General features: G+C 37.2%; 1 protein-coding gene and 1 long non-coding RNA gene across 3 annotated transcripts; both read left to right on the forward strand.

Moving 5' to 3' along the window:
- The first annotated feature begins 718 nt into the window (after positions 1–718).
- LOC107787115 (protein LURP-one-related 5-like) lies at positions 719–3,248 on the forward strand. Of its 2 annotated transcripts, none has more exons than XM_016608638.2 (3): positions 719–1,006; positions 1,165–1,436; positions 2,690–3,248. In XM_016608638.2, exons 1-3 carry the CDS (start codon positions 904–906, stop codon positions 3,143–3,145), a joined length of 831 nt encoding a protein of 276 aa, XP_016464124.1. In that variant the 5' UTR covers positions 719–903; the 3' UTR covers positions 3,146–3,248. The 2 variants fall into 2 exon arrangements, with proteins under 2 accessions (XP_016464124.1, XP_016464125.1); XM_016608639.2 differs by having other exon boundaries at positions 723–985.
- A 3,521-nt stretch (positions 3,249–6,769) lies between these two features.
- On the forward strand, positions 6,770–8,149 carry LOC107787113 (uncharacterized). Its single transcript, XR_001648310.2, has 3 exons — positions 6,770–7,106; positions 7,199–7,351; positions 7,766–8,149. It is a non-coding gene; the product is annotated as an uncharacterized LOC107787113 (long non-coding RNA).
- Positions 8,150–25,814: the final 17,665 nt, after the last annotated feature.

Below are 25,814 nucleotides of genomic sequence, written 5' to 3' on the forward strand. Positions count from 1 at the left end.
GTCCGTCTTTTGTCTTTTGGTCCCGAATCAACTTCTTTTGCTCATTTTTCATCTAACTTGCTCCTACACATAAGAATGCACATAATGAGCATAATTCACTACAAAAACTCATGTAACCTATCGTAACCACACAAGTTATGAGATAAAAATACACCAAAAATATGTATTTTTGGCCGTTTATCAGCACCCGTAAGACTCTTTGTGGATCCACCCCTATTTAATATAGTATATGTATAAAAGGTAATGCTATTTGATTTATACACAGTAAAATTTTCGGGGATATGTGTTCAACTGCCCGCCCTTCAGCGTATAGAAATATGATTTTTTTTGTTCTTCGACTGAAATATACATGACTCTTCTAAGTGGGCTACTCCTGAGTCCTGATTACGAGTTGATTAATAGCAACTAGGAATATTTTTATTTTATGTAACGAGGAATGTAAGTGGACACAGGCAATCCGCCCCTACCTGACATACTGATCCTGATGTGTAACATGTTAATAACCACTAATTAATACTACCCTCCATTAACAATTCCTGATTGTTACTTAAACAAAAAGACAATATAGAGAAGCAAACATGATAAGTTGAAAGAACAGTCTCTCTTTCCACATATATACAATATTAATCTCTTAGCATTTCCGTTAATTAATAGATAAAATTATTTAATTAATCTTTTGCGTAGTACTAAGTTTGAAACCCATTCAAGGAAGACGGACGCGACAAAGGCTCGTCATCTTCCACTATGCATATTGATCAAAACCAAATAGAGAGATTAATTAATCATATTAAACAATAATTATCCGATTATAATCTCTAAGGTATTTATTGGTTCTAACGTTATTAAGAGGAAGGGAAAGGGAGAAATTAACCATCATCTAATTAAATTATTTCATTGGAATACATGTCTAAGATTCATCCAGCAGCAGATCATCACAGAAAGCGAAGCAAACCTCGTGTCTCCGACGATTATGAACAGAGCCAGAGTCAGAATTTAAATCTTATAAGTTCGAAATTTTAGTCCTCTTGAATTATATCGAATTAATAACTTGTTCATATTACATGAATTTCTTTGAATCAAAATTACTGCTTCTTCCCAAGCCGCTTCCTACACTCTAACTCTGCCCCTGATTATGAAATAATTATTCATGTGTTCTTCCTCCAGCTCCTGCAGGTCGCTTAATAAGTAGGCCGCCGCCGGCTGCTGCCGGCGCGGCGTCTATCTTCACAGTGTGGAAGAGATCGAGTATGAGTTTTCAAGGGACAGATGGATTCACGGTGTTTGATAAGGTAGGCCGCTTAGTTTTCCGGGTAGACAACTACACCAGAAGAAAGAATTGTTCCATTGCTGCTGGTGCTGGCCGAGGAAGATCTGGTGGTGGTGGACTTGTACTCATGGATGCACATGGTAAACCTCTCTTAACATTGAGACCTCAGGTATTAATTACATGTATATATGCCTTAATTTTTTGTATTCTCGCCGATTTAAGGTGATTTGTGTATCTACTCCAATAACAGTACTACTTCCGGTTCACAATAAGTGATTTTTTGATTGTTTTCACACAGATTAAGAAATTCATCTTTTAACATTAATTAGCAATGAAATTGACTATATTAACATTTATTATCTCTTTATATAAACACTCGTAACACATACTCCTACACTATTTACTCCAATGGGCAGTGTAGAAAAAAATAATTAATTTATTCTTGAAATCTGAAAAAATCACTTATTTTGGACCACAAAAAAAAAGGCTAAAAAATCACTTATTGTGGACCGGATGAAGTATTAATACGTACCATTACGGGAGAAGAGTCGGACATGGTGTACAACTTCACGAATGAAAAGGTCCATTTACAGGTCAGGATCATAAAGGCGGATATAGGATCCTAACAACGTCATATAGCCCTTTTGACCTGCAAAAATCAGTTTATTTTGATAAGCGTTTTTTTCATAAGTACTTTTGGTGAGAATAGTTTGTGTTTGACTAATTAATTTGAAACCACTTCTGAGCAGCAATTAGTGTTTGGCCAAGTTTTTTAAAACTGCTTCTAAGTGTATTTTTCTCAAACGTGCTTTTCAAAAAAGTATTTTTGGAGAGAAGCTACTTTTTTCTGCTTCTCCAAAACTCAAAAGCATCTTTTTTTCTACTAAACGTTTGGCCAAATACTTCAACTTTTAAAAAAAAAAATGCTTTTAGCTTTAGAGAAGCTTGGCCAAACAGTCTAATAATAGTATGCTCAATTATTTCTTTAACTTAGCTATGTTAGGCACTTTAACCATTGTTGTAGCTCATTTAGGGTAACATAGATATTATTTTGGGAGAAGTTATCCTTATTATCGTTATTGATACAACAGACATAGAGACTATTAATTCTTTTTCCAAATTGGAATCCTTAAAAGAAGTCTATGGGATCATATAGATGCATGCCTCTTCTTCTTCTTTTTTATAGATGCTTGTCCCTACTTTGACTCTTGTATTAGGAATCATAATAGTTGAATTTGATTTTCACCATTATTTTCATATCCGTAATAGTGTGAAACGAAAGCCTGCCTCGAAGTTGTTCAAAAATAGTAGTGACATTGAGTTTCTCGACCCTTTGACTTAGGATTAGTCAGTTCTATGATCATCTCAAAATTTCTTATATTACGAATTACATAATCATACTTAATCTTGAACATTTAACAGTTGAGGAGCATGCAATTACAATACGAATGGAATGCATATAGTGGAGGGAAAGAAGAAGATGATGATAGATCCACTCCAAACAAATCTCCTCCTTTGTTCGTAATGAGAAAACCCCCATTATCACTGCTTATGATGATGCGAACAACTGCGACTAACTCATGCCAGGCTCAAGTCTTTACTGCTGCTGAAGAAAATAATAATGTCAGTCGTCCCGATTACAGAGTGGAGGGTTCATTTCGTAGGCGAAATTGCAACATAACCAATTCTGCTGGTCATATTGTAGCCAATATATCAAGAAAATTAGCCAACGCTACTACTCGCACTACCGTTTTGATTAGCGACGATGTTTTTAGCTTGGTGGTACAACCAGGCTTTGAACCTCACATTTGTATGGCTTTTGTTATTGTCTTGGATCGCATGTATCCTAACTCATATGCTCCCCTTGTTTGTTCTTAAATAATTGAATTTCATCTCTAAAATTTCAAGGGGTTTTGAAAAGAAAAAGAATTTACTGTGAATGAGATTCTTCAAATACAATGTAATTTTTGCGTTCGCTTTATTCTTGCCTCTAAAACTTATCTTGGTTAGTGAATTTTGGAAAAAGCCTCCTTAAAGATGGAGTTACGTTAGTCAATCTGGTTTGTCGACAAAATCATTCTGAATTAAATTTACCTACTAAGTTAGGACCTTAAGGTTTGGGTAAAAGAAAAGGTTACCTACTAAACTATTCTAGGTAGCCTTTGCTCACTTGTTAATTTGATATGTTAACATGTTTATATGACCACTGAACTTCATACTGAATTAAATTCAGCAAGAGATAGGTCTTTCTGTTGCATTTTGGAATTAGATATGGAACTATTATATCGAGTTGAGGTTATGTTTTAGCTTAAATCTACTAATTCCTTAGTTGCACAACCAATTCATTTTTACCTTAGTTGTACTAATATTAGATACTAAGGTGAAAGCATCAGAAGAATATAAGTCACTGCTCATAACCTGTTCCAGTTCATGCATTTCTTTCACAAAATGCGGCAGCACACATACAACAACAAACCCAAATACAAGTGCAAAACAACAATACAATGTAGTTTCAATTTAATCTACAGAGTCCAAGCAACACAAAAGAAAATACTATTTCATATATTATCTTTACACTTAAAAATTAGTGCACAAAAAGGGAATTACGTACCCAAATGGCTGAATACTAAATAACTTGGACAAACTAGTGATCAAAGAAGGGTAATAAGGATAAAAATAAGAAGAGCAGCAATAAAAGAGTACTTAAGAGCAGCAAGTAGAATAGCTAATGCTATAACAAACAGCTGCCACAATATACTTACACTAGCCCATGTCAGCAGACCCGTTAATCCAACTGCCACAATATTATCCGGGTCCGGGTCCAATATCAGATCCACCCATCTCAAATTCAATCTCGGCCTTCCTCCATTACTATTATTACTTCCACCGCTTTCACTTTTTTCCTTTACCTCTTTATCTGAGCTAACGGTATTGTTATTCCCATTTTCTGCTGCACAAACAAGAATGGTTGTTCTTTTAAGGTAAATTTTTGAGGGCCGAGATTTGAGGGGTGAAAATGGAAATTTGAGACTGTGAAGGGGGTAAATGGAAAAAAGGGATTTGGTAATTGATGGGGTTGGTAGAATTAGGGGTGAATTTGAATACGAGGGTGATATTGATACTGCCATGAAAATACAGCAGATTTGATTGAGGACCTCGTATTTGAGGTACAGGGAATAATGGAGAGGAACGAACAAAAAGGCGTTTTTTTAAAGCTAAAATTACGACTTCACCTCTTCAATTATTTCTTTAAGCACTTTGGTACTCATAACTTTCTACAATGTTGCTTCTAACAACAACAACAACAAATGGGGAAATATGTGTTGAAGTGTGTGTGACCATATCATCTAAAATTGTAAGTCGTTAGTGAAAACACATTTTTATTTAATTATGTTTTCAACACGTCCACTCATGTACGGGCTTGATTCTGTTGAGCCAAGCATGCGAAAATTATTTTTTATATTAGGTGGCGGTGAGACACGAATCCATGACCTCTGTCTGCTCTGATAACATGTTGAAGTGTGTGAACATCTCATCTAAAAGTTTAATATATTAGAGTTAAGACACTTCTATTTACTTAATTACATGTCTTTATGTGGACCTTACCCCTATCTTGCTCAGGTAGAGAGACTGTTTCTCATAGACTCTCGGCTAAAGAAAAGAAAAATCACATCAATTATAAAAAAGTAATACTGCAGTATAAAAGTAATAGAATGGAAGTAGTAACAATAGCTAGATAATAAGATAGCCGAAGCAAAAGCAACAATATGAAGTAAAAGAAATCTAAGAATAAGAAAATACTACAAAAATACTAATACTACTAGTGTAGAAGGAAAATACGCTTGACTACCTACTAATCTTCTATCCTAATACTCGACTTCTACATCCTTCTATAAAATGTCATGTCCCTTGAAGAAATTATATCATAAAACAAATGCAAAAGAAAAAAAATTATGAAATTTAAAAGAAAGTTATGGACCAACATGTTTTTCTATGTGTTCTTTGATGTGATTGAAAATATTTTTCATCAGGAACGTTAAAATAACTTGCCGAACTTATGAGCGATAATTATTCTAACCGAAAAAAAAACGATAACTATTTTTTTACAGATGTTCCAACTATTATTTAATTTAACCCTTTAAATTAACAAATATCATCAAAACATTATCATGATAATATTATACGTCTTGTAACATGACGAATGCTTACTTTTTTAACAATTTTATTAATCAACCAACTGAAAAATGACAAAAAAAAAGTATGTTCTCTAATAAAAATTAGGGTAAATATCACTTTTAATTCATGCCAAAAATCTATATAAATCTATAAAATAGGGGCTAAAAAAAGGTGATGTGGACCAGCATTTATATTTATCTATTTTCTCCTCTCTTTTTTTACAATTTTTCTTTTATTTGTATTCTACTAAATAGAACAAACAAAACGGTTTCGATTAATAAACCCTCCAAAAGACGCCTTTTCACACGCTTCCACCAGAAAAGAGCCACCTTACGATTATCTATCTTCCTCATTAAACGATCTCTCTCTCCATTGAAACTGATGGCATGACTTTTCTCTCCATTGTAGAAAACTAATTTCTTACCTATCTCTTAATCCGGCAGAGGACAATCAGCAAAGCCACACTTAATCTTCAACAGAGTAAGCACATAATATCAGCCGGCAGTACCTTCTCTCTCTTTGCTACTGCTTCTTCTTTCCCTTTTCCCCTTTCCCTTTTCCATTTGATAGTTCTATCTATTTGCCTTTTCATGTTCCCATTGTTCTGATTACATTTGCAGATTTTATTCGTTTTTTCTTTGTTGTGTAGTATTTTGCTTTTGAGGCTTTCTTTATTTCACAATTCGTATTTTTCTGCTTGCAACTTTGCATGCAGTTCAAATTTATCTAATTGAGTTGCTTAATAGAGCCACTTATTGGTTGATTTTCGTGTTGATTTCCTCTTTTAGGTTTCAGCATTCGCCCTCTATGATCAAGTTTCATTTATTTCCGTCAACGATTTTGAGCAAAGCTAATCTCACCTGTTTGTGTTGTATGATTTCAACTGCTTTTTAAATTTATTTAACTATTTTGGTGAAACACTTCGCTTATTCGTTGTTATTGTGTTGATTATTCCCTCTTGTATTTTGATTATTCATAGTCTTATAGCAGAGATGCGGCAAAGTGCAGAACGAGGGCCTACATAGGTCACTCTTGAAATTTATGGTTCATTTACAAATGAGATACTATATTTCTTTTGCCTTTTGATTTACTTATGTTGCAGTTGGGTCTAATGTATGAGGGGGAAATGAAATTTGTACTTTTAAAGTAGATGTATTAAAGTATGTATCAACAACTTGCCATGATTTCATAGAGCTTGCTTTGAGAGGGTATTATGATATGTCAAATTCCACAGAGTCATCACGGTTTTTTTCCTCGTATCCTTCTAATGTTGTCAATTTTATATGATTTTAGATCTTTATTTATACTATTTTTTGGTAGGATTTCATTGTTTGGGTTGGAGATCCAACCGGTACGGGAAGAGATGGAGAATAATCCATTTATGGCTATGTTGTAGTCTAAATGGCTTTGTGACTACTTTTAGCAATACCAGTTAGAACTGCCGGTGAAAGTTGATTTCCCTGGTGCTAAGTTTCATAGCGATTCATGTCCTTTGAATGCTGACTTACTAGAGCGTGTTACGATTTTGTTTTAGATTTTTCTTCTACTGTAGGTCTTCAATGAAGGGCATATAACCTTCCGAGAAAAAATAGCGGCTAAAGAATTTAGCCCAAAAGAAAGTTGTAGTGATAATGTCTCCCTTTCTTCCTCTTCTTTCTCCCAGGTAACACATACTTCAATTACATGCGTTACTTGTGTAATGCTTTTATAGAGTTTAGATCCTTGATCAGTATGCTTCTTATTGTAAATTTGTAGGGCTAAGCGAGCGTGTTTAGCATTCCTAAATTTGAGGACCCAAGTTCAGAGAAATACCAATTCCATTTGCTATACATAGCCATAAAGAGCAGGAAAGCAAGAAAGATAGAAATTTCTACTATGATAGCAATTTTGATTAAAGATATTGAACTGGTACTTGTGCATTTGTATCACTTCCTTTTTTTCATGAAAACCATTTACTATATTGTATAGAGAAAATTTTTATTAAACTTTTAGGGAAAACGGCTTTTTGTTGTTAGAAGGCAAATTTGTGGTTATCGGCATCAAGTGTCGTCCTCTTAGGTACCCAAAGATAGAGTACTATGTTATGTTGGCAGCGGTTGAGGTCCACCATTATAACAGAAGTGAATTTATCTTCTTATATATGTGCTTCTAGATATCTAAACTCTGTTTTATGTCATGCCGGCTTTTATGTATGGCAAGAGTTGGTGTAAGAGGACTGATGCATCTTCTTACTATTGTATCTCATACCTAATTTTGAATTAATCTGTCTAATCCCTTTCGCCTGAAATAGTATTTGTAACATACTTTTATTGTCATTTTCAGTTGTTCATTGTGGAGCAATGTGTCAACGGATTGCACGAGAAAATATGTTTTCGAAGTAATTGACTGCATTGGAGAAGAGAAGGATGGGTTTCTTCTAAAAGAGCTCATCAAAACTCATAATTCTCTAAAAAATTATATATATTAGATACAAGTACTTTTTGTGTGTGATACAAGTACTCAATGGAATATTGAAGGTGCAACAAGTTACTTCAGAGATCAGTGATGATACTTTATCTGTATGAGTAGTTCTAATTAATTGAGTTATGTTGGTCTGAGATAGTAAGAAATGTTGGCCATCAGGACCCTTACTAACTTATGATGTGATGCAATTTGTAATTTCTTATATCTAATTTGTATTTCTATATCAGCTTGGATGTAATTATGGTATCGTAACAAAAAAAATTATTTTTTCTTCTTAACAAAAGTGTCTTGGTCTCTTAGTGGCATTTTGGATTGACATCCCTTAGGAAAGCTAAATGCATTATATCTGCACAATCATCTCGATATTAGAGTAAGCGGCGGACTTTGTGCAGTATTAAGCCATATGTTTCGGCATGATATATATGTAAATAATTTCCCTTTTTCAATAACCACATTTAACTAACCATTTTACTCTTTTGTATTCCATATAATACATGTAAGCATTCACTTCATATTCTGCTTTTGTATTACTTTTATTGAACAAGATTATATTTTTCACTTTAAAGTCACAAAGAAGCACTTAGTTCTTCCAGAGCTCCAGAGAGCTAGACATATCTATGGCACTTCTTAAGCTAATGAAATTAGTTGCTTTGTTGTCTGTGGTTTGCCAAAAGAGTGGTATAATGTAGGTCATTAACAAAAGAGTAGGCTTTTGTTTCCCACAAAACTATTAGAACAGGTACAGTGTAGTGTGCCAACCTTTAATATCCCAAGCTAATAGACATGTACTGATTACATTCGTAATTGATTAAGGAATGCTTCAAAAAATATAGTTGTAAAAAAATCTGTTTTAACTTCTCAAACTTTTATTTAATTTAGAAAATAAGTGTTTGATATTACTAATGTTCTTTAACGCAAATTCACTAGTTATTTATATTTCGTAGCCGAAAAAGTGTATAAAATTTGCATATTTTTTATATATAACGTACAATATATATATACACACACAAAAAAAAAATTCAGCTATTATTTTAAGAGCGGCTATACAATATCATTTTTCCTAAAAATTATCCATACCAACTACTCCCTCCGTCTTATTATGTGTCGTGTTTCTCTTTTACAAGCCCCTTAAGAAATATTAATTAGGAAGGGGATTAGATTATTCTGCCCTTGTTTATATCTTAAGATATAATCTCTCTTCATTGGATATTTATTCTATTTATGTGTTATCTCTATCTTAAAGAACAATTATTACTAAGGGTAAAAAAGGAAAAAAAATAATCAATTTTGTCTTGAACTTCAAAAATGATAAATAATTTGAGACAACTATTTTTAGTAACCATGACTATTAATATGAGACGGAGGGAGTATTAATAAGAAGAGCTAACGTCGAACTCAATGGCAACATGTAGGGGTGTTCATAAAAATTCGAAAAACCAAATCAAACCGAAAACCGAACCAAACCGACCAAAAAACCCGATATTTTTTAGGTTTGGTTTGGTTTGGTTTTGGTTTTGAATTTTAAAAAATGATCAAATTTGGTTTGGTTTTGGTTTTAATCAAAAAATAATCGGAAAAAACTGAACCAAACCGACTATAGAAGTAGCTATTTAAATTTATATTATATTATATATATATATATATATATATATATATATATATATATATATATATATATATATATATATGTATGTATGTATGTATATTTTTATATAAAGTTTCTAAAATTTTATGGTACATATTAGTCGTTTGTATTTTTAGTTTTGTTCTTTGCTATTATAATAATCTAATTCTTTGCCTTTACATTCTAGTTTGATTGGTAGTTTTCTTTTGCTAAATACAAGAATTTATTTCATGTTAAATAATTAATTTTTAATTGAGTACTTAAATTATTCATTACTATTTTATACAATTATCATCAATATATCTTGATAAATGGTAGATTTCTCAAAAAGCAATTGATTTGATAATGTTACGTTGAAAATGTAGTCGACGAAATATGTGTTTGGTAGTGTATGTCTCATATTTAAAGAAAAAATCGATAAATAACCGAAAAAATCGAAAAACTGACAAAAATCAAATCGATAAAAAATCAACTTAATTGGTTTGATTTAGTTCCAATATTCGAATAACCAACTTACTTAGTTTAATTTTTTTTTAGAAAAAAATCGATCCAAACTGAAACATAAAACCCCACCAATAGGGACTAACGAGAAGCAATTAGAAGCTCCCATCTCTGGCAGCAGAGGCTGGACACTTCTCAAAAAACGATGCCAACACTAATTTTCTATAACACGTGGCGATTATATATACTCGACACTTTTCAAAAAAGCACTCAACGTCTCATTTATCAAAACGAAAAATTACGAGTAAAGAGTGCAATTAGAACAAGCAAGGAGCAAAAAGCTAAACCGTGTAGATCAGAGCCAAATTGCGAGAAATTCCAAGTTACTAGGAAGCAAAAAATAGAGGAAGATGGAGAAAAAGAATGAAGCATTAATAGTTGAGAAACAAAAGGAGAAACTAACACAAATAGAAAAGTGGCTAAGGAAGCACAAATTGCAGTACACTGCAGCCACTAGACACCCTTTTATTAATAGCATACATGATGGTTCGATCGACTTCTCTTCCTTCAAGATATGGCTGGTAATTTAAGAATTCAACTTATATATATATTAATTGTGTGAAATTCTTTTACACTATTAGTATAGTTTAGTAGCAAATTACTTGTTTTATCTTTCAAGTTGCTAAGCTTCCGTTTGGCCATAGTTTTTGGTTTTATTTTTTAAAAAAAAAAAAAAAAATTGAAAACATTGTTTGTTTATGAAATATGATCATGTTTTGGGGAAAAAAAATTAAAAATTGTCTATGATGACCCAAAAGGTCATCTTATGTTTTAGAACCCGAATATGCGGTCTTAAGCCTTAAAAATCTCATTTTTACCCTCCTCGATTTGCGTACGCAATCCGGGCGTATTTTCGAAAAACTTTTATGTTGAAAATTGATGAAAATAAGAATTTTTGTCTTAAAAGTAAATTTTAGTTGACTTCGGTCAATATTTTTGGTAAACGGGCCCGCATCCGTATATTGACAGTCCTGGTGGGTCCGTATCGATGGTACCTGGGGGTGTGCCCGGAATCGAATTCGGAGGTCCCCACCTCAAGTTATGAATTTTTGATGAAAATTAAAAGTTTGAAAATTAATTATTTTTAAGAATTGATTGATGTTTGGCATTGTTAGTACCATATCCGTATTTTGGTTCCGGTGCCCGTTACAGGTTCATTATAATATTTAAGACTTGTCTGTGAAATTTGGTGAGAAACAGAGTTGATTTGACGTGATACGGACGTCCAGTTGAGAAGATAGAAATTTTAAAGTGTTCTTGAAAATTTCATTTGATTCGGTGCTAAATTCATAGTTCTAGGTGTTATTTTGGCGATTTGATCGCGCGATCAAAATCGTATGATATTTTTAGACTTGTTTGCATGTTTGGTTTGGACCTCGAGGGCTCGGATGAGTTTCGGATAGGCCACGAGATGTTTTGGACTTGGAAAAATCTGGTATTTTGTTGTAGCAGGTGTTCTGGCATGTCCTTCTTCGCGTTCACGAAGGTACTCCCGCGAACGCGAAGAGTAAACTGATGAGGCCGGAATTTTCTTCTTCACGAACGCGAAGGCTTGATCGTGAACGCGAAGCGATGAGGGCGTTACCCTTCCCGAACGCGACAAGCTCATCGCGAATGCGTAGTGTTAGGCACTAGGGAGGGGAGTCAGTCTTTCCTTTATCGCGAACGCGAGCAATGTCTCGCGAACGCGAAGGCCAAGGGGTAGCCTACGCGAACACGAAGGCTTGGCAGCCTATACCCTTTGCGAACGTGATAGTGTTCTCGCGAACGTGATGAACACTGTCGCCCAGCACTTAACAGAATCCAAAAACGGGAAATGGCCATTTATTTCATTTTCCCAAAAACCAAACGGACTAGAGGCGATTTTCAAGAGTTGTTTTCTTCCCCAAAGTGTTGGTAAGTGATTTTAAACCATTTTCTTTCAATTACCCAATACATTTTATGAATTATCAACCTAAAATCTAGAGTTTTTCATGGTAGGATTAGGGGTTTGGGTAGAAACTAGGGATTTCGAAAATTTGGAGATTTAGACCTCAATTTGAGGTCAGATTCCAAAACCAATTATATATCCGGGCTCGAAGGTGAATGGGTAAATGGATTTTGGTCCGAACCTCAGATTTTGACCAAGCGGGCCCTGGGTCGATTTTCGACTTTTTGGAGGAAAATTTGGGAAATTTAATATATGCAATATAATTGATTCCTTTAGCAATATTTGATATTATTGAGTCATTTTTTAATAGATACGAGTGGTTTGGAGGTGAATTCTAAAGGAAATCTTGTGATTGAGAATTAAGTGGCCTACGGAGCGAGGTAAGTGTTGTGTCTAACCCTGACTTGAGGAAATTAGGAACCTTAGACTATTTGCTATGTGAAATTCATGTGAGTGGCGTATATGTGAGGTGACGAGTACTTATGCGCCGCCAATTTATCTGTTTTTCATGTTTCTTCCGTTTTCTTATATTGTCTTTTTTCTATGCCTAATTACTACGTGTTTATACTAGTGTTGTTAAATTGATCGTTCTTATCATGTTTACGAATTTTCTAGTGATAATCGAGTATTTATTTCAAAGTTGAGATTGATATTGTGGAACCAAATATTGAAGTAAGGCTTGTACTTGTTATTTTATCTCCCTGTTGTTATTTATGCATTGCATTATGGTAAGGGAGAGTGTTAATGCACGAAGAGTGATGCCGTGCCATATTGTGAGTGTTAATGCACGAAGGGTGATGTCCGTGCCGCTTTTATTGTTTTTATGCGAACGCGATGAACACTATCGCCCAGCACCTAACAGAATACAAAAGCGAGAAATGGCCATTTATTTCATTTTCTTAAACACCAAACGAACTAGAGGTGATTTTCAAGAGTTGTTTTCTTCCCCCAAAGTGTTGGTAAGTGATTATAAATCATTTTCTTTCAATTACCCATTACATTTTATGAATTATCAACCTAAAATCTAGAGTTTTTGATGGTAGGATTAGGGGTTTGGGTAGAAACTAGGATTTTTGGAAATTTGGGGATTTAGACCTCAATTTGAGGTCGGATTCTAAAACCAATTATATATCCGGGCTCGGGGGTGACTGGGTAAATGGATTTTGGTCCAAACCTTGGGTTTTGACCAACCTCGGGTTTCGAAAATAGTTTCGACTTTTTGGAGAAAAATTTGAGAAATTTAATTTATGCAATATAATTGATTCTTTTAGCAATATTTGATATTATTAAGTTATTTTTTAATAGATACGAGTGGTTTGGAGGTGAATTCTAGAGGAAAAGTTGTGATTGAGAATTAAGTGGCTTTTGGAGCGAAGTAAGTGTTGTGTCTAACCCTGACTTGAGGGAATTAGGAACCTTAGACTATTTGCTATGTGAAATTCATGTGAGCGGCGTATATGTGAGGTGACGAGTACTTATGCGTCGTCAATTTATCTGTTTTCCATGTGTTCTTCCGTTTGCTTATATTGTCTCTTTCCTATGCCTAATTACTACGTGTTTATACTAGTGTTGTTAAATTGATTATTCTTATTATGTTTACGGATTTTCTGGTGATAATCTAGGTTTATTTCAAAGTTGAGATTGATATTGTGGAACCAAATGTTGAAGTAAGGCTTGTACTTGTTATTCTATCTCCTTGTTGTTATTTATGCATTGCATTATGGTAAGGGAGAGTGTTAATGCACGAAGGGTGATGTCGTGCCATATTGTGAGTGTTAATGCACGAAGGGCGATGCCGTGCCATATTGTGAGTGTTAATGCACGAAGGGTGATGTTGTGCCATGATATGAGAGTTAATGCACGAAGGGTGATGCCGTGTCATATTGTGAGTGTTAATGCACGAAGGGTGATGTCGTGCCGTTTCTATTGTTTTTATGGTGAGGTTGAGAGTAAAAGCACAAAGGGTGATGTCGTGCATTTTTCCTTTACTGTATTCGTTGTTTCTGTTGATTCATAGTATATCGGTTGTTCCAGTTATCATTCTACTGTAATTCCTTATCTCGTATTTCCCCCAGCATGTTTCCCCCTTTCGACATTTCCTGTTTAGTTCTTCATTTCTGTTATTTGTATATACACTGTTAAATTGTACATGTTGATTTGTAGGTGCCTTGCCTTAGCCTCGTCACTACTTCGTCGAGGTTAGGCTCGACACTTACCAGTACATGGGGTCGGTTGTACTGATACTGCACTCTACACTTTCTATGCAGATTTTGGTACCGGCTCGGGTTGATCGAGATTTTAGCTGTTGGACCCGCTATCCGGAGACTCAAGGTAGATCTTTTGGCGTTCACACACCTTGAGGTCCCCGTCTATCCTTCTGTTTTACTGTTTCTTTCATTCAAACAGTTGTTTTTCTTTCAGACTATCACTTATAGTAAATTCTAGAATGCTCGTGAATTGTGACTCCAAATCCGGGTGGTAGTAATTGATACAGTCTTTATATAATTCCGCACTTATTATATTTCATCTTAGCTAATTATTGTTGTTTACTGAATGGAAATAAGGATTTGGTTTAACGATTCTCTAACGTTGGCTTGCCTAGCAAGTAAAATATTATGCGTCACCACGGTCCCAACGGTGGGAATTCCGGGTCGTGACAAGTTGGTATCAGAGCACTAGGCTGCCTAGGTCTCACGATTCACGAGCAAGCTTAGTAGAGTCTGGAGGATCGGTACGGAGACGTCTGTGCTTATCTTCCAGAGGCTATGAAGTTTAGGAACGAACTTCATTTCTATTCTTCTCTGTCGTGCGATGTTGCCGTTTGGTGGGACTTCTGGAGAGTGTGGCCCAGACTGGCGCATTTCCCATGGCACGAGCCATCTCTCAGGCTGGAGGAGGAGCCCAGACTCCTACTACTCCTGCTCCGGAGCAAATAGCTCCCCAGTATCAAGCTCCAGCAGATCATCCAGTCCGAGTAGTTCAGCCGGTTATTGCGTCACAGACCGGTGATGGGTCAACTATGTCTTCTGAGGCTTTATGGAGGCTGGACAGGTTTACCAAGCTCTTCCCAGTTCACTTCAGTGGTGCTCCTTCAGAGGATCCCCAAGAGTATCTTGACAGTTGTCACGAGGTTTTGCGGAACATGGGTATAGTGGAGACCAATGGGATCGACTTTGCTGCATTTCAGATGACTGGTTCCGCCAAGAAATGGTGGAGAGATTATTTGTTGACCAGACCAGCTGGGTCGCCTGCTTTTACTTAGTATCAGTTCTCTCAGCTCTACATAGAGAAGTTTCTGCCTATCACATTGAGAGAGGAGCGTCGTCGTCAGTGTGAGCGTCTCCAGCAGGGCAGTATGACTGTTACTCAGTATGAGACCCGTTTTGTCGACTTGGCCCGTCATGCTATTCTTCTGCTTTCCACCGAGAGAGAGGGGGGGGTGATGAGGTTTATTGATGGACTTGCTCAGCCTATCAGATTGCAGATGGCTAAGGAGACTGGGAGTGAAATTTCTTTTCAGGCGGCTGCTAATGTCGCCAGACGAGTCGATATGGTTCTTGCTCAAGGAGGTCAGGGATTTGACAAGAGACCTCGTCATTCCAGTGAGTTCAGCGGTGCCTCATCTAGAGGCATGGGTACTTTTGGTAGAGGCCATCCTCCCAGTCCATTTCATTCAGCACTTCAAGCATCCCATGGTGCCTCAGGTGGTTGTGGCCCTCAGATGCATTATTCCGACCAGCTAGCCTACAGTGCACCACCACCTCCTATTAGTGCACCTCCACTCCAGAGTTATCAGAGTGGTTACTCAGGTCGACAGGGTCAGTTTCAGGGTCAGCAGTCACAGCAACCGAGGTTATGTTATACTTGTGGTGATCTGAGGCACATTGCTAGATTTTGCCCTCGGGCAACGGGCAGCTCATAGCATCAGAGTTCTCGTGCCATAGTTCCGGCACCAGTTGCTGCACCACCTACTTAGCCATCCAGGGCAGTGGTCAGGCAGCCAGTGGTAGAGACCAGACTGTTAGAGGTGGAGGTTAGGCCATTAGAGGTGGAGACCAGCCAGCTAGAGGTCGTCCCAGGGACGTAGTTCAGGGTGGTGGGGCCCAGCCCCGGTGTTATGCTTTCCCAGCCAGGCCTGAGGCTAAGTCATCTGACGCTGTCATCACAGGTATTGTTTCAGTTTGCAGTAGAGATGCTTCAGTTCTATTTGATCCGGGATATACTTACTCCTATGTGTTATCCTATTTTGCTCCATATTTGGTTGTGCCCCGTGATTCTTTGAGTGCTCCTGTGTATGTGTCCACGCCAGTTGGGGATGTTATTATTGTAGATCGTGTTTATCGTTCTTGTGTAGTCACCATTGGGAGTCTTGAGACTTGTGTAGACCTTCTACTTCTCGATATGGTTGATTTCGATGTCATCTTGGGTATGGATTGGATGTCACCTTATCACGCTATATTGGATTGTCACGCCAAGATGGTGACCTTAGCCTTGCAGGGGTCACCTCGATTAGAGTGGAAAGGGACTCTTGGCCATTCTGTCAACATGGTTATCTCTTGTGTGAAGGCTCGGCATATGGTCGAGAAGGGGTGTCTAGCTTATTTGGCTTATGTCCGCGATTCTAATGCGGAGGTTCCTTATATGGATTCAGTGCCAGTTGTTCGTGAGTTTCTAGATGTGTTTCCTGCAGGGGATGCCACCCGATAGGGATATTGATTTCTGCATTGATTTGGCTCTCGGCACTCAGCCCATTTCCATTCGGCCATACCGCATGGCCCCTCCAGAGTTTAAAGAATTGAAAGAACAGTTACAAGATTTGCTTGATAAGGGCTTCATTAGACCTAGTGCCTCGCCCTAGGGTACACCTGTGTTGTTTGTGAAGAAGAAAGATGGATCGATGAGGATGTGTATAGATTATCAACAGTTGAACAAAGTCACCATCAAGAACAAGTATCCATTGCCGATGATTGATGATTTATTTGATCAGCTTCAGGGTGCCAAGGTGTTTTCGAAGATTGATTTGAGATCTGGCTACCATCAGTTGAGGATTAGGGCATCTGATGTCCCTAAAACAGCTTTTCGGACTCGGTATCGGCATTATGAGTTTCTAGTGATGTCATTTGGGCTGACAAATGCCCCAACATCATTCATGGATTTGATGAACCGGGTGTTCAAAACCTACTTGGATTCCTTTGTGATTGTGTTTATTGATGATATCTTGATCTACTCCCACAACCGAGAGGAGCATGAGCAGCACCTTCGGATCATTCTTCAGACTCTGAGAGACAACTAGTTATATGCTAATTTCTCAAAATGCGAGTTTTGGTTGAGTTCAGTTGCTTTCTTGGGTCACGTTGTATCAGCAGAGGGTATTCAGGTGGATCCTAAGAATATTGAGGCAGTTCAGAACTGGCCTAGACCGACATCAGCTACAGAAATCCTTAGTTTCCTGGGTTTGGTGGGTTATTACCGTCGATTTGTGGAGGGTTTTCATCTATAGAAACCCCGTTGACCGGGTTGAACCATAAGGGTGCCCCGTTCAGATGGTCAAACGAGTGTGAGGCGAGCTTTCAGAAGCTCAAGACAGCTTTGACTACAACGTCGGTATTGGTGTTACCCACAGGTTCAGGATCGTATACGGTATATTGTGATGCATCCCGAGTTGGACTTGGTGCGGTATTGATGCAGGGTGACAAGGTTATTGCATATGCTTCGCGGCAGATGAAGGTGAAGAATTACCCTTTTCATGATCTAGAGCTGGCAACCATTGTTCACGCGCTAAAGATTTGGAGGCACTATCTTTACGACATGCCATGTGAGGTATTTACGGATCATCAGAGCTTGCAGTATTTGTTCAAGCAGAAGGAGCTCAATTTGAGGCAGAAGAGGTGGTTAGAGCTATTGAAAGATTATGATATCACCATATTGTATCATCCCGGGAAGGCCAATGTGGTGGCCGATGCTTTGAGTAGAAAGTCAGCTAGTATGGGTAGCATTGCATATATTCCAATTGGTGAGAGGCCGCTTGAATTAGATGTTCAGGCCTTGGCCAAACAGCTCGTGAGGTTGGATGTTTCTGAGCCCAGCCGTGTTCTAGCTTGTACAGTTGCTCGGTCTTCTTTGTTTGAGCGCATCAAAGATCGGCAGGATGATGACCCTCATTTTCTTGTCCTTAGGGACATGGTGCGGCACGGTGATGCCAAGTAGGTTACGGTCGGAGATGATGGAGTTTTGAGGATGCAGGGTCGTATTTGCGTGCCTGATGTGGATGGACTTCGTGAGTTGATTCTTGAGGAGGCCCACAGTTTCCGGTATTCTATTCATCCGGGCGCCGCGAAGATGTATCAGGACTTGCGGCAGCATTATTGGTGGAGGAGGATGAATAAAGACATAGTTGCATATGTAGCTCGGTGTCTAAATTGTCAGCAAGTAAAGTACGAGCATCAGAGACCTAGTGGTTTGCTTTAGAACTCAGAGGAAGTTCGATGCAGTTTGGGTCATTGTGGACAGGCTGACCAAGTCAGCGCACTTCATTCCTGTGGCAGTTACCTATTCTTCGGAGTGGTTGGCAGAGATTTACATTCGTGAGATCGTCCGTCTTCACAGTATGCCCGTGTCTATCATTTCTAATTGAGGTACACAGTTCACCTCGCATTTTTGGAGAGCAGTACATTGTGAGTTGGGCATGCAGGTTGAGTTGAGCACAGCGTTTTATCCTCAGACGGACGGGCAGTCCGAGCGCACTATTCATATCTTGGAGGATATGCTCCGCGCATATGTTATAGACTTCGGAGGATCGTGGGATCAGTTCTTGCCCCTTGCAGAGTTTGCCTACAACAACAGCTACCAGTCGAGCATTCAGATGGTTCCCTATGAGTAAGGTTGTGCATAATTTGATAAATACCGAATTACCGTACCGAAATCGAAAATTTTGGTATTTAGTATTCGGTATTTTGGTATTTGGTATGGTATTTGGTTTAAGTTTTAAAAAAAATTGGCATTAGGTATGGTATTTGGTATTTTAAAATAAAATACTGAAATACCGATACCGTACTGAAATATATATTATATTAGACAAAACACATATTATCAATTATAACATAAATATAAAAAATCTAAAATTTTACTTTTCTTTATTCTCTAAGTTCATCAATTAGCTCTAAACACGTAACAAGACATTTCTAATGATCAAATTTATTCTTTTATGTACAGTTTTCTCTCTATGGGTAGATATTTGCTAGTTTTGGACAAAACTTTTGTCAACAAACATTTTCAGTTTTGTATTTTTGAGTACTTTAATTAAGAATATTAGAGTCTATGGCTCTATACACTAGTTAGTATTCAAATCGAACCATATTGAATTTAATTAGGTACGGTATTGGTATAGGATTTTAAGAAACCGAATACCGAAAATACCAAACCTAAATGTCTAAATACCGTACTGTACCGACCGACGAACACCCCTACCTATGAGGCATTATATGGTAGGCGGTGCCGGTCGCCAATTAGGTGGTTCGAGCCGGGAGAAGCTTGGTTGTTGGGCACCGACTTAGTACAGGATGCCTTGGATAAGGTCAAGGTTATTCAGGATCGATTTCGCACAGCTCAGTCGAGGCAGAAGAGTTATGCCGACCGCAAAGTTCGTAATGTTGCATTCATGGTCGGGGAGAGAGTGTTGCTTCGGGTATCACCCATGAAGGGTGTAATAAGGTTCGGAAAGAAGGGCAAGTTGAGCCCTAGGTATATCGGCCCTTTTGAGATTTTGGAGAGAGTGGGAGAGGTGGCTTACAGGCTTGTATTGCCACCGGGATTATCATATGTTCATCTGGTATTCCATGTGTCCATGCTTTGAAAGTATCACGGTGATCCGTCCCATGTGTTAGATTTCAGCTCTGTCAAGTTGGATAAGGGTTTGACTTACGAGGATGAGCCAGTGGCTATTCTAGCCCGACAGGTTTACCAGTTGAGATCAAAGAGTTACTCTTCAGATCGAGTGCAGTGGAGAGGTCAGCATGTTGAGGCAGCTACTTGGGAGTCCGAGTTCGATATGAGGAGTATATATCCTCACCTTTTAACCAGCTCAGATACTTTTTTATGTCCGTTCGAGGACGAACGATTGTTTTAGAGGTGGAGAATGTGATGACCCAAAAAGTCATTTTATGTTTTAGAACTCGAATTTGTGCTCTTAAGCCTTAAAAATCTTATTTTTACCCTCCTCGATTTGTGTGCGCAGTTCGGGAGTGTTTTCAAAAAACTTTTATGTTAAAAATTGATGAAAATAAGAATTTTTATCTTAAAAGTTGATTTTAGTTGACTTCGGTCAACATTTTGGTAAACGGGTCCGGATCCGTATTTTGATAATCTCGGTGGGTCCGTATCGAATTATGGGACTTGAGCGTATGCCCAGAATCGAATTCGGAGGTCCCCAACACGAGTTATGAATTTTTGATGAAAATTAAAAGTCTGAAAATTAATTATTTTTAAGAATTGATTGATGTTTGGCATTGTTAGTATCAGGTCCGTATTTTTGTTCCGGAGCCCGATACATATTCATTATAATATTTAAGACTTTTCTGTAAAATTTGGTGAGAAACGGAGTTGATTTGACGTGATTCGGACGTCCAATTGAGAAAATAGAAATTTTAAAGTGTTCTTGAGAATTTCATTTGATTTGGTGCTAAATTCGTAGTTCTAGGTGTTATTTTGGCGATTTGATCGCGCAAGCAAGTTCGTATGATATTTTTAGACTTGTGTTCATGTTTGGTTTGGAGCCCCGAGGGCTCGGGTAAGTTTCGGATAGGCCACAGGATGCTTTGGACTTGGAAAAATCCGGTATTTTGCTGCAGCAGGTGTTCTGGCATGTCCTTCTTTGCATTCGCGAAGGTACTCCCGCGAACACGAAGAGTAAACTGATGAGGACAGAATTTTCCTCTTCGCGAACGCGAAGCGATGGGGGCGTTACCCTTCGCGAATGCGACAAGCTCATCACGAACGCATAGTGTTAGGCACTGGGGGGAGTCAGTCTTTCTTTCATCGCGAACGCGAGCAATGTCTCGCGAACGCGAAGGCCAAAGGGTAGCCTATATGAACAAGAATAAGGTCTCACGAACGCGAAGGCTTGAAAGCCTATACCCTTCGTGAACGCGACAGTGTTCTCGCGAACGCAATGAACACTATCGCCCAGCACCTAACAGAATACAAAAACGGGAAATGGCCATTTATTTCATTTTCTCAAAAACCAAACGGACTAGAGGTGATTTTCAAGAGTTGTTTTCTTCCCCCAAAGTGTTGGTAAGTGATTATAAAACATTTTCTTTCAATTACCCATTACATTTTATGAATTATCAACCTAAAATCTAGAGTTTTTCATGGTAGGATTAGGGGTTTGGGTAGAAACTAGGATTTTTGAAAATTTGGGGATTTAGACCTCAATTTGAGGTCGGATTCTAAAACCAATTATATATCCGGGCTCGGGGGTGACTGGGTAAATGGATTTTGGTCCGAACATCGGGTTTTGACCAACCTCGGGTTTCGAAAATAGTTTCGACTTTTTGGAGAAAAATTTAGAAAATTTAATTTATGCAATATAATTGATTCTTTTAGCAATATTTGATATTATTGAGTTATTTTTTAATAGATACGAGTGGTTTGGAGGTGAATTCTAGAGGAAAAGCTGTGATTGAGAATTAAGTGGCTTTCGGAGCGAAGTAAGTGTTGTGTCTAACCCTAACTTGAGGGAATTAGGAACCTTAGACTATTTGCTATGTGAAATTCATGTGAGCGGCGTATATGTGAGGTGACGAGTACTTATGCGTCGTCAATTTATCTGTTTTCCATGTGTTCTTCCGTTTTCTTATATTGTCTCTTTCCTATGCCTAATTACTACGTGTTTATACTAGTGTTGTTAAATTGATTGTTCTTATTATGTTTACGGATTTTCTGGTGATAATCGAGTATTTATTACAAAGTTGAGATTGATATTGTGGACCAAATATTGAAGTAAGGCTTGTACTTGTTATTCTATCTCCCTATTGTTGTTTATGCATTGCATTATGGTATGGGAGAGTGTTAATGCACGAAGGGTGATGCCGTGCCATATTGTGAGTGTTAATGCACGAAGGGTGATGTTGTGCCGCTTTTATTATTTTTATGGTGAGGTTGAGAGTAAAAGCACGAAGGGTGATGTCGTGCATTTTTCCTTTACTGTATTCGTTGTTTCTGTTGATTCATAGTATATCGGTTGTTCCAGTTATCATTGTGCTGTAATTCTTTATCTCGTATTTCCCCCAGCCTGTTTCCCCATCCCAATATTTCCTCTCTAGCTCTTCATTACTGTTATTTTTATATACACTATTAAATTGTACATGTTGATTTGTAGGTGCCTTGCCTCAGCTTCGTCACTACTTCGTCGAGGTTAGGCTCGACACTTACCAGTACATGGGGTCGGTTGTACTGATACTGCACTCTGCACTTTCTGTGCAGATTTTGGTACCGGCTCGGGTTGATCGAGATTTTAGCTGTTGGACCCGCTATCCGGAGACTCAAGGTAGATCTGTCGGCGTTCACAGACCTTGAAGTCCCCGTCTATCCTTCTGTTTTACTGTTTCTTTCATTCAAACAGTTATTTTTCTTTCAGACTATCACTTGTAGTAAATTCTAGAATACTCGTGAATTGTGACTCCAGATCCGGGTAGTAGTAATTGATACAGTCTTTATATTATTCCGCACTTATTATTTTTCATCTTAGCTAATTATTGTTGTTTACTGAATGGAAATAAGGATTTGGTTTAATGATTGTCTAACGTTGGCTTGCCTAGCAAGTGAAATGTTAGGCGCCATCACGGTCCCGACGGTGGGAATTCCGAGTCGTGACATTGTCAAATTCCCCAAAACTAGTTCAGGGTATTTTTTTTGGGTGAAATTATTTCTAAAACACACAAAACTTCAACTTTTCTCCAAATAAAATGCATGTCCAAACACAACTTCTAATATTCAAAAATTATTTTGGCAACACCACTTCAAAAACTCTTTTTTCAAATTTCAATTAAATTTATGTCCAAACGCTAGCTTAAGTTTATCTTTTCATTAGCTATTTAGTTGTCGTTTGAGTGATTAGAGTTAAAAATCGTTTACACTAATCGTATAGTTTATCTCCTTTTCTTTTTCCCATGTGTGTGATGATTAAATTGATAGGTTTCTTAACTTTTTCTTGTTTTTTTTAAATATCAAAATTGAACCGAATTAAACTGCAGGGAAGGGAATATGTGTTTGTGAAAACGGCGATGGCACCATTTGCAGCTAGTGTATTGCTTAAAGCTTGGAAGGAGTCAGAATATAGCTCTGACGTAGAAGTCATATTGGCTGGGTTAGCCTATTTGAATGATGAGATTTCATGGTTAAAAGAAGAAGTTCCCAAGTGGCACGTTTCCTTAACCAGTGTTGTTGTTGATCACAAGCCCATCCTTGATTACTTTAGGTATGTATAAAACAACTACTCCCTCCGTCCCAAAAAAAATGATATTTTTTGAATTTCGACAGTCAATTAAGTGTTATTCTTCCGACCAGATTTTTTCATATACAACTTACACTTTTTTTTATGTAGTTCTCAAATATTTACCCAGATTTTATTTCAAAAGAACTTAAATAATTTAGTTATAAATTCATAATTGAAATCCTAATTCATGATCGAAGTTAAAAAGTTTGACTCTCGAACTCCGAAAAGTATCATCCTTTTTGGGAGTATGCATGTTAGTGGCAATAAACATTATAACTCTTGTATGTTATTAACAGGAATGGATTACGTCATATACACCTATAGTTTATGGTTAGCGTGATATATAGTGGATTAGTTATCATTTGCGATCAGATTATTCATTAATGTTTGTCATAGAAATTTACTTATAATTAATTTATAAGTGTGATGTCTTATTATGTAAATTTTGGCAACGTCAATGCCAAAAAAAAAAAACTTAAAACTCGAAAAACATTACAGAATGAGGGTTGAAATTTTCATTCTCAAAGGGCAAGCTAAAAACACAAGAAATTGTATTTCCTGTTTAAGTAGGCTAAAATTACTATAGTTTAAACTACAATCAATTAAATGACATGACAAGTGGTGTGCAGTTATCCACTTCTAGCGGCTATAAGTAGTAACTAGTAAGTTTTGTATATTCACTCCTTGATGTGATTAATTTTATCATCTTTTGTTTATTAAGTATGGTGTTTACCCTAAAAACGAATAATAATTGAATTTATACGCGGTTTTGAGGATACGTGATATAACTTGGCACAAATTGAGGAAATATATATATCAATGTTAAAATTGACTGTGAAAGAGATAAATGCAAACCAAACGAATCGAATAGCATTGGCCCTCAAGTTCGATCACCCTCAAACCAAGTGAAGATTCAACTAATATAAAAACAGAGTAGTAAAGATATTGAAAGCTAGAAGAAGGCAGTATATTATTTTGTATTGCGTAAATGTGATGTCCCTTACAAATGATCAGACCCCCTTTTATATAGTAGGGGAGTCCTACTCTTGATACAATTCTAAATACAGTAAGGAATCCCATGATAGGCTAATTAATCGGCCTCTCCTTGATACGTGCCGGGATTTCCGCCGCGATCCTCGCCCGATTACAGATATTTCGGCTTTCCGATATTCGGCTCGGTAAGCTTCCCTTTGTCTCGTTCGATCTCTTTCTTGCTTGGTCTCGATCTTGGCCAGTCTCGATCTTGGCCGATCTCGATCTTAATCGATCTTTGGGTCACAAGCTCGGCAATCTAACTTCACACCATGGTTCGATATAACACAAGTTTGAACCTTGCCCTATCATGTTCTAGTCTCGATCACTCATACGAAAGGTAAGCCCGATTTTGACAGTATATATATATATATATATATATATATATATATATATATATATATATATATATATATATATGATTTCATCTAAATGGACAGGTTTTTTGAACGTTTGACGAGCTCAGACGTGAAGTATACAGAGGCAGTAACCATTTTGTGGGCAGTGGAATCAGTATATCACTCTGGTTTTGCGCATTGTTTGAAATAAGGCAATAGCACTCCAGAAGAAATGAAGGCAGCTTGTGAGAGATGGGGTAATGAGAGTTTCAAACAACATTGTCAATCCCTTGAAATCATAGCTAATAATAGGCTAGAACAGGCATTCAGAGGATGAAGTTTCAATGGCTGAAGTTTTATTCCTCGAGTTTCTTGAGAATGTGGTTGGTTTCTGGAGTATGAACCTTGGTTGAAACTACGTTGTTTGTTCAGTACTAGTCCAACGTTTATGGGGTTTTCGCAACAACAACAAAGTAAGTATACATTTACAAGTGGGGTCTGGCGAAGGTACGTAGTGTGCATGCAGACCTTAGACCTTATCCCTAGTCATCGTTATTGTTGAATTTGACAAGATTAATGTGAACTAATGTGAACATTTGAAGCCTCTTTTTTGGAAGAAATTGGTAGATGCATTTACATTGCATGATCACACTTAATATGATGTCATGCATGACATTATTAAGGCTATTTCCCTTCTATAAATAATAAGGGTTTTGTTTATTTGTAAACATCTCTCACTTGCATTCTTATCTCCTAAGGCATTTGAATCTTCTTTCTCTCTTGTAGTATTTCACTTGTATTTTTGGAGTGAAAAACAATTTGAGTTTGATTGTGTCCGAGGACTAGGCAAAAATTAATTTTTTGTCGAACCTCGTTAATTTCTGGTGTTCTTTTTATTATTGTCTCATTTACTATTTATTAGCTACCTTTAGATATAGTAGTTGTAATTTAATCACTCTATATATATTCGGCTTCCGCAACAATTGGTA

Source organism: Nicotiana tabacum, chromosome 13 (assembly GCF_000715075.1).
Source record: "Nicotiana tabacum cultivar K326 chromosome 13, ASM71507v2, whole genome shotgun sequence".
Classification (NCBI taxonomy): Eukaryota; Viridiplantae; Streptophyta; class Magnoliopsida; order Solanales; family Solanaceae; genus Nicotiana; species Nicotiana tabacum.

Excerpts from the sequence above, each read along its gene's own strand:
- LOC107787115 (XM_016608638.2), top strand. The coding sequence starts at position 904 with ATGTCTAAGATTCATCCAGCAGCAGATCATCACAGAAAGCGAAGCAAA. Across the intron at positions 1,007-1,164 it reads TCAGAATTTAAATCTTATAA|CTCCTGCAGGTCGCTTAATA; the intron begins GTTCGAAATTTT and ends TTCTTCCTCCAG. Across the intron at positions 1,437-2,689 it reads TCTTAACATTGAGACCTCAG|TTGAGGAGCATGCAATTACA; the intron begins GTATTAATTACA and ends AACATTTAACAG.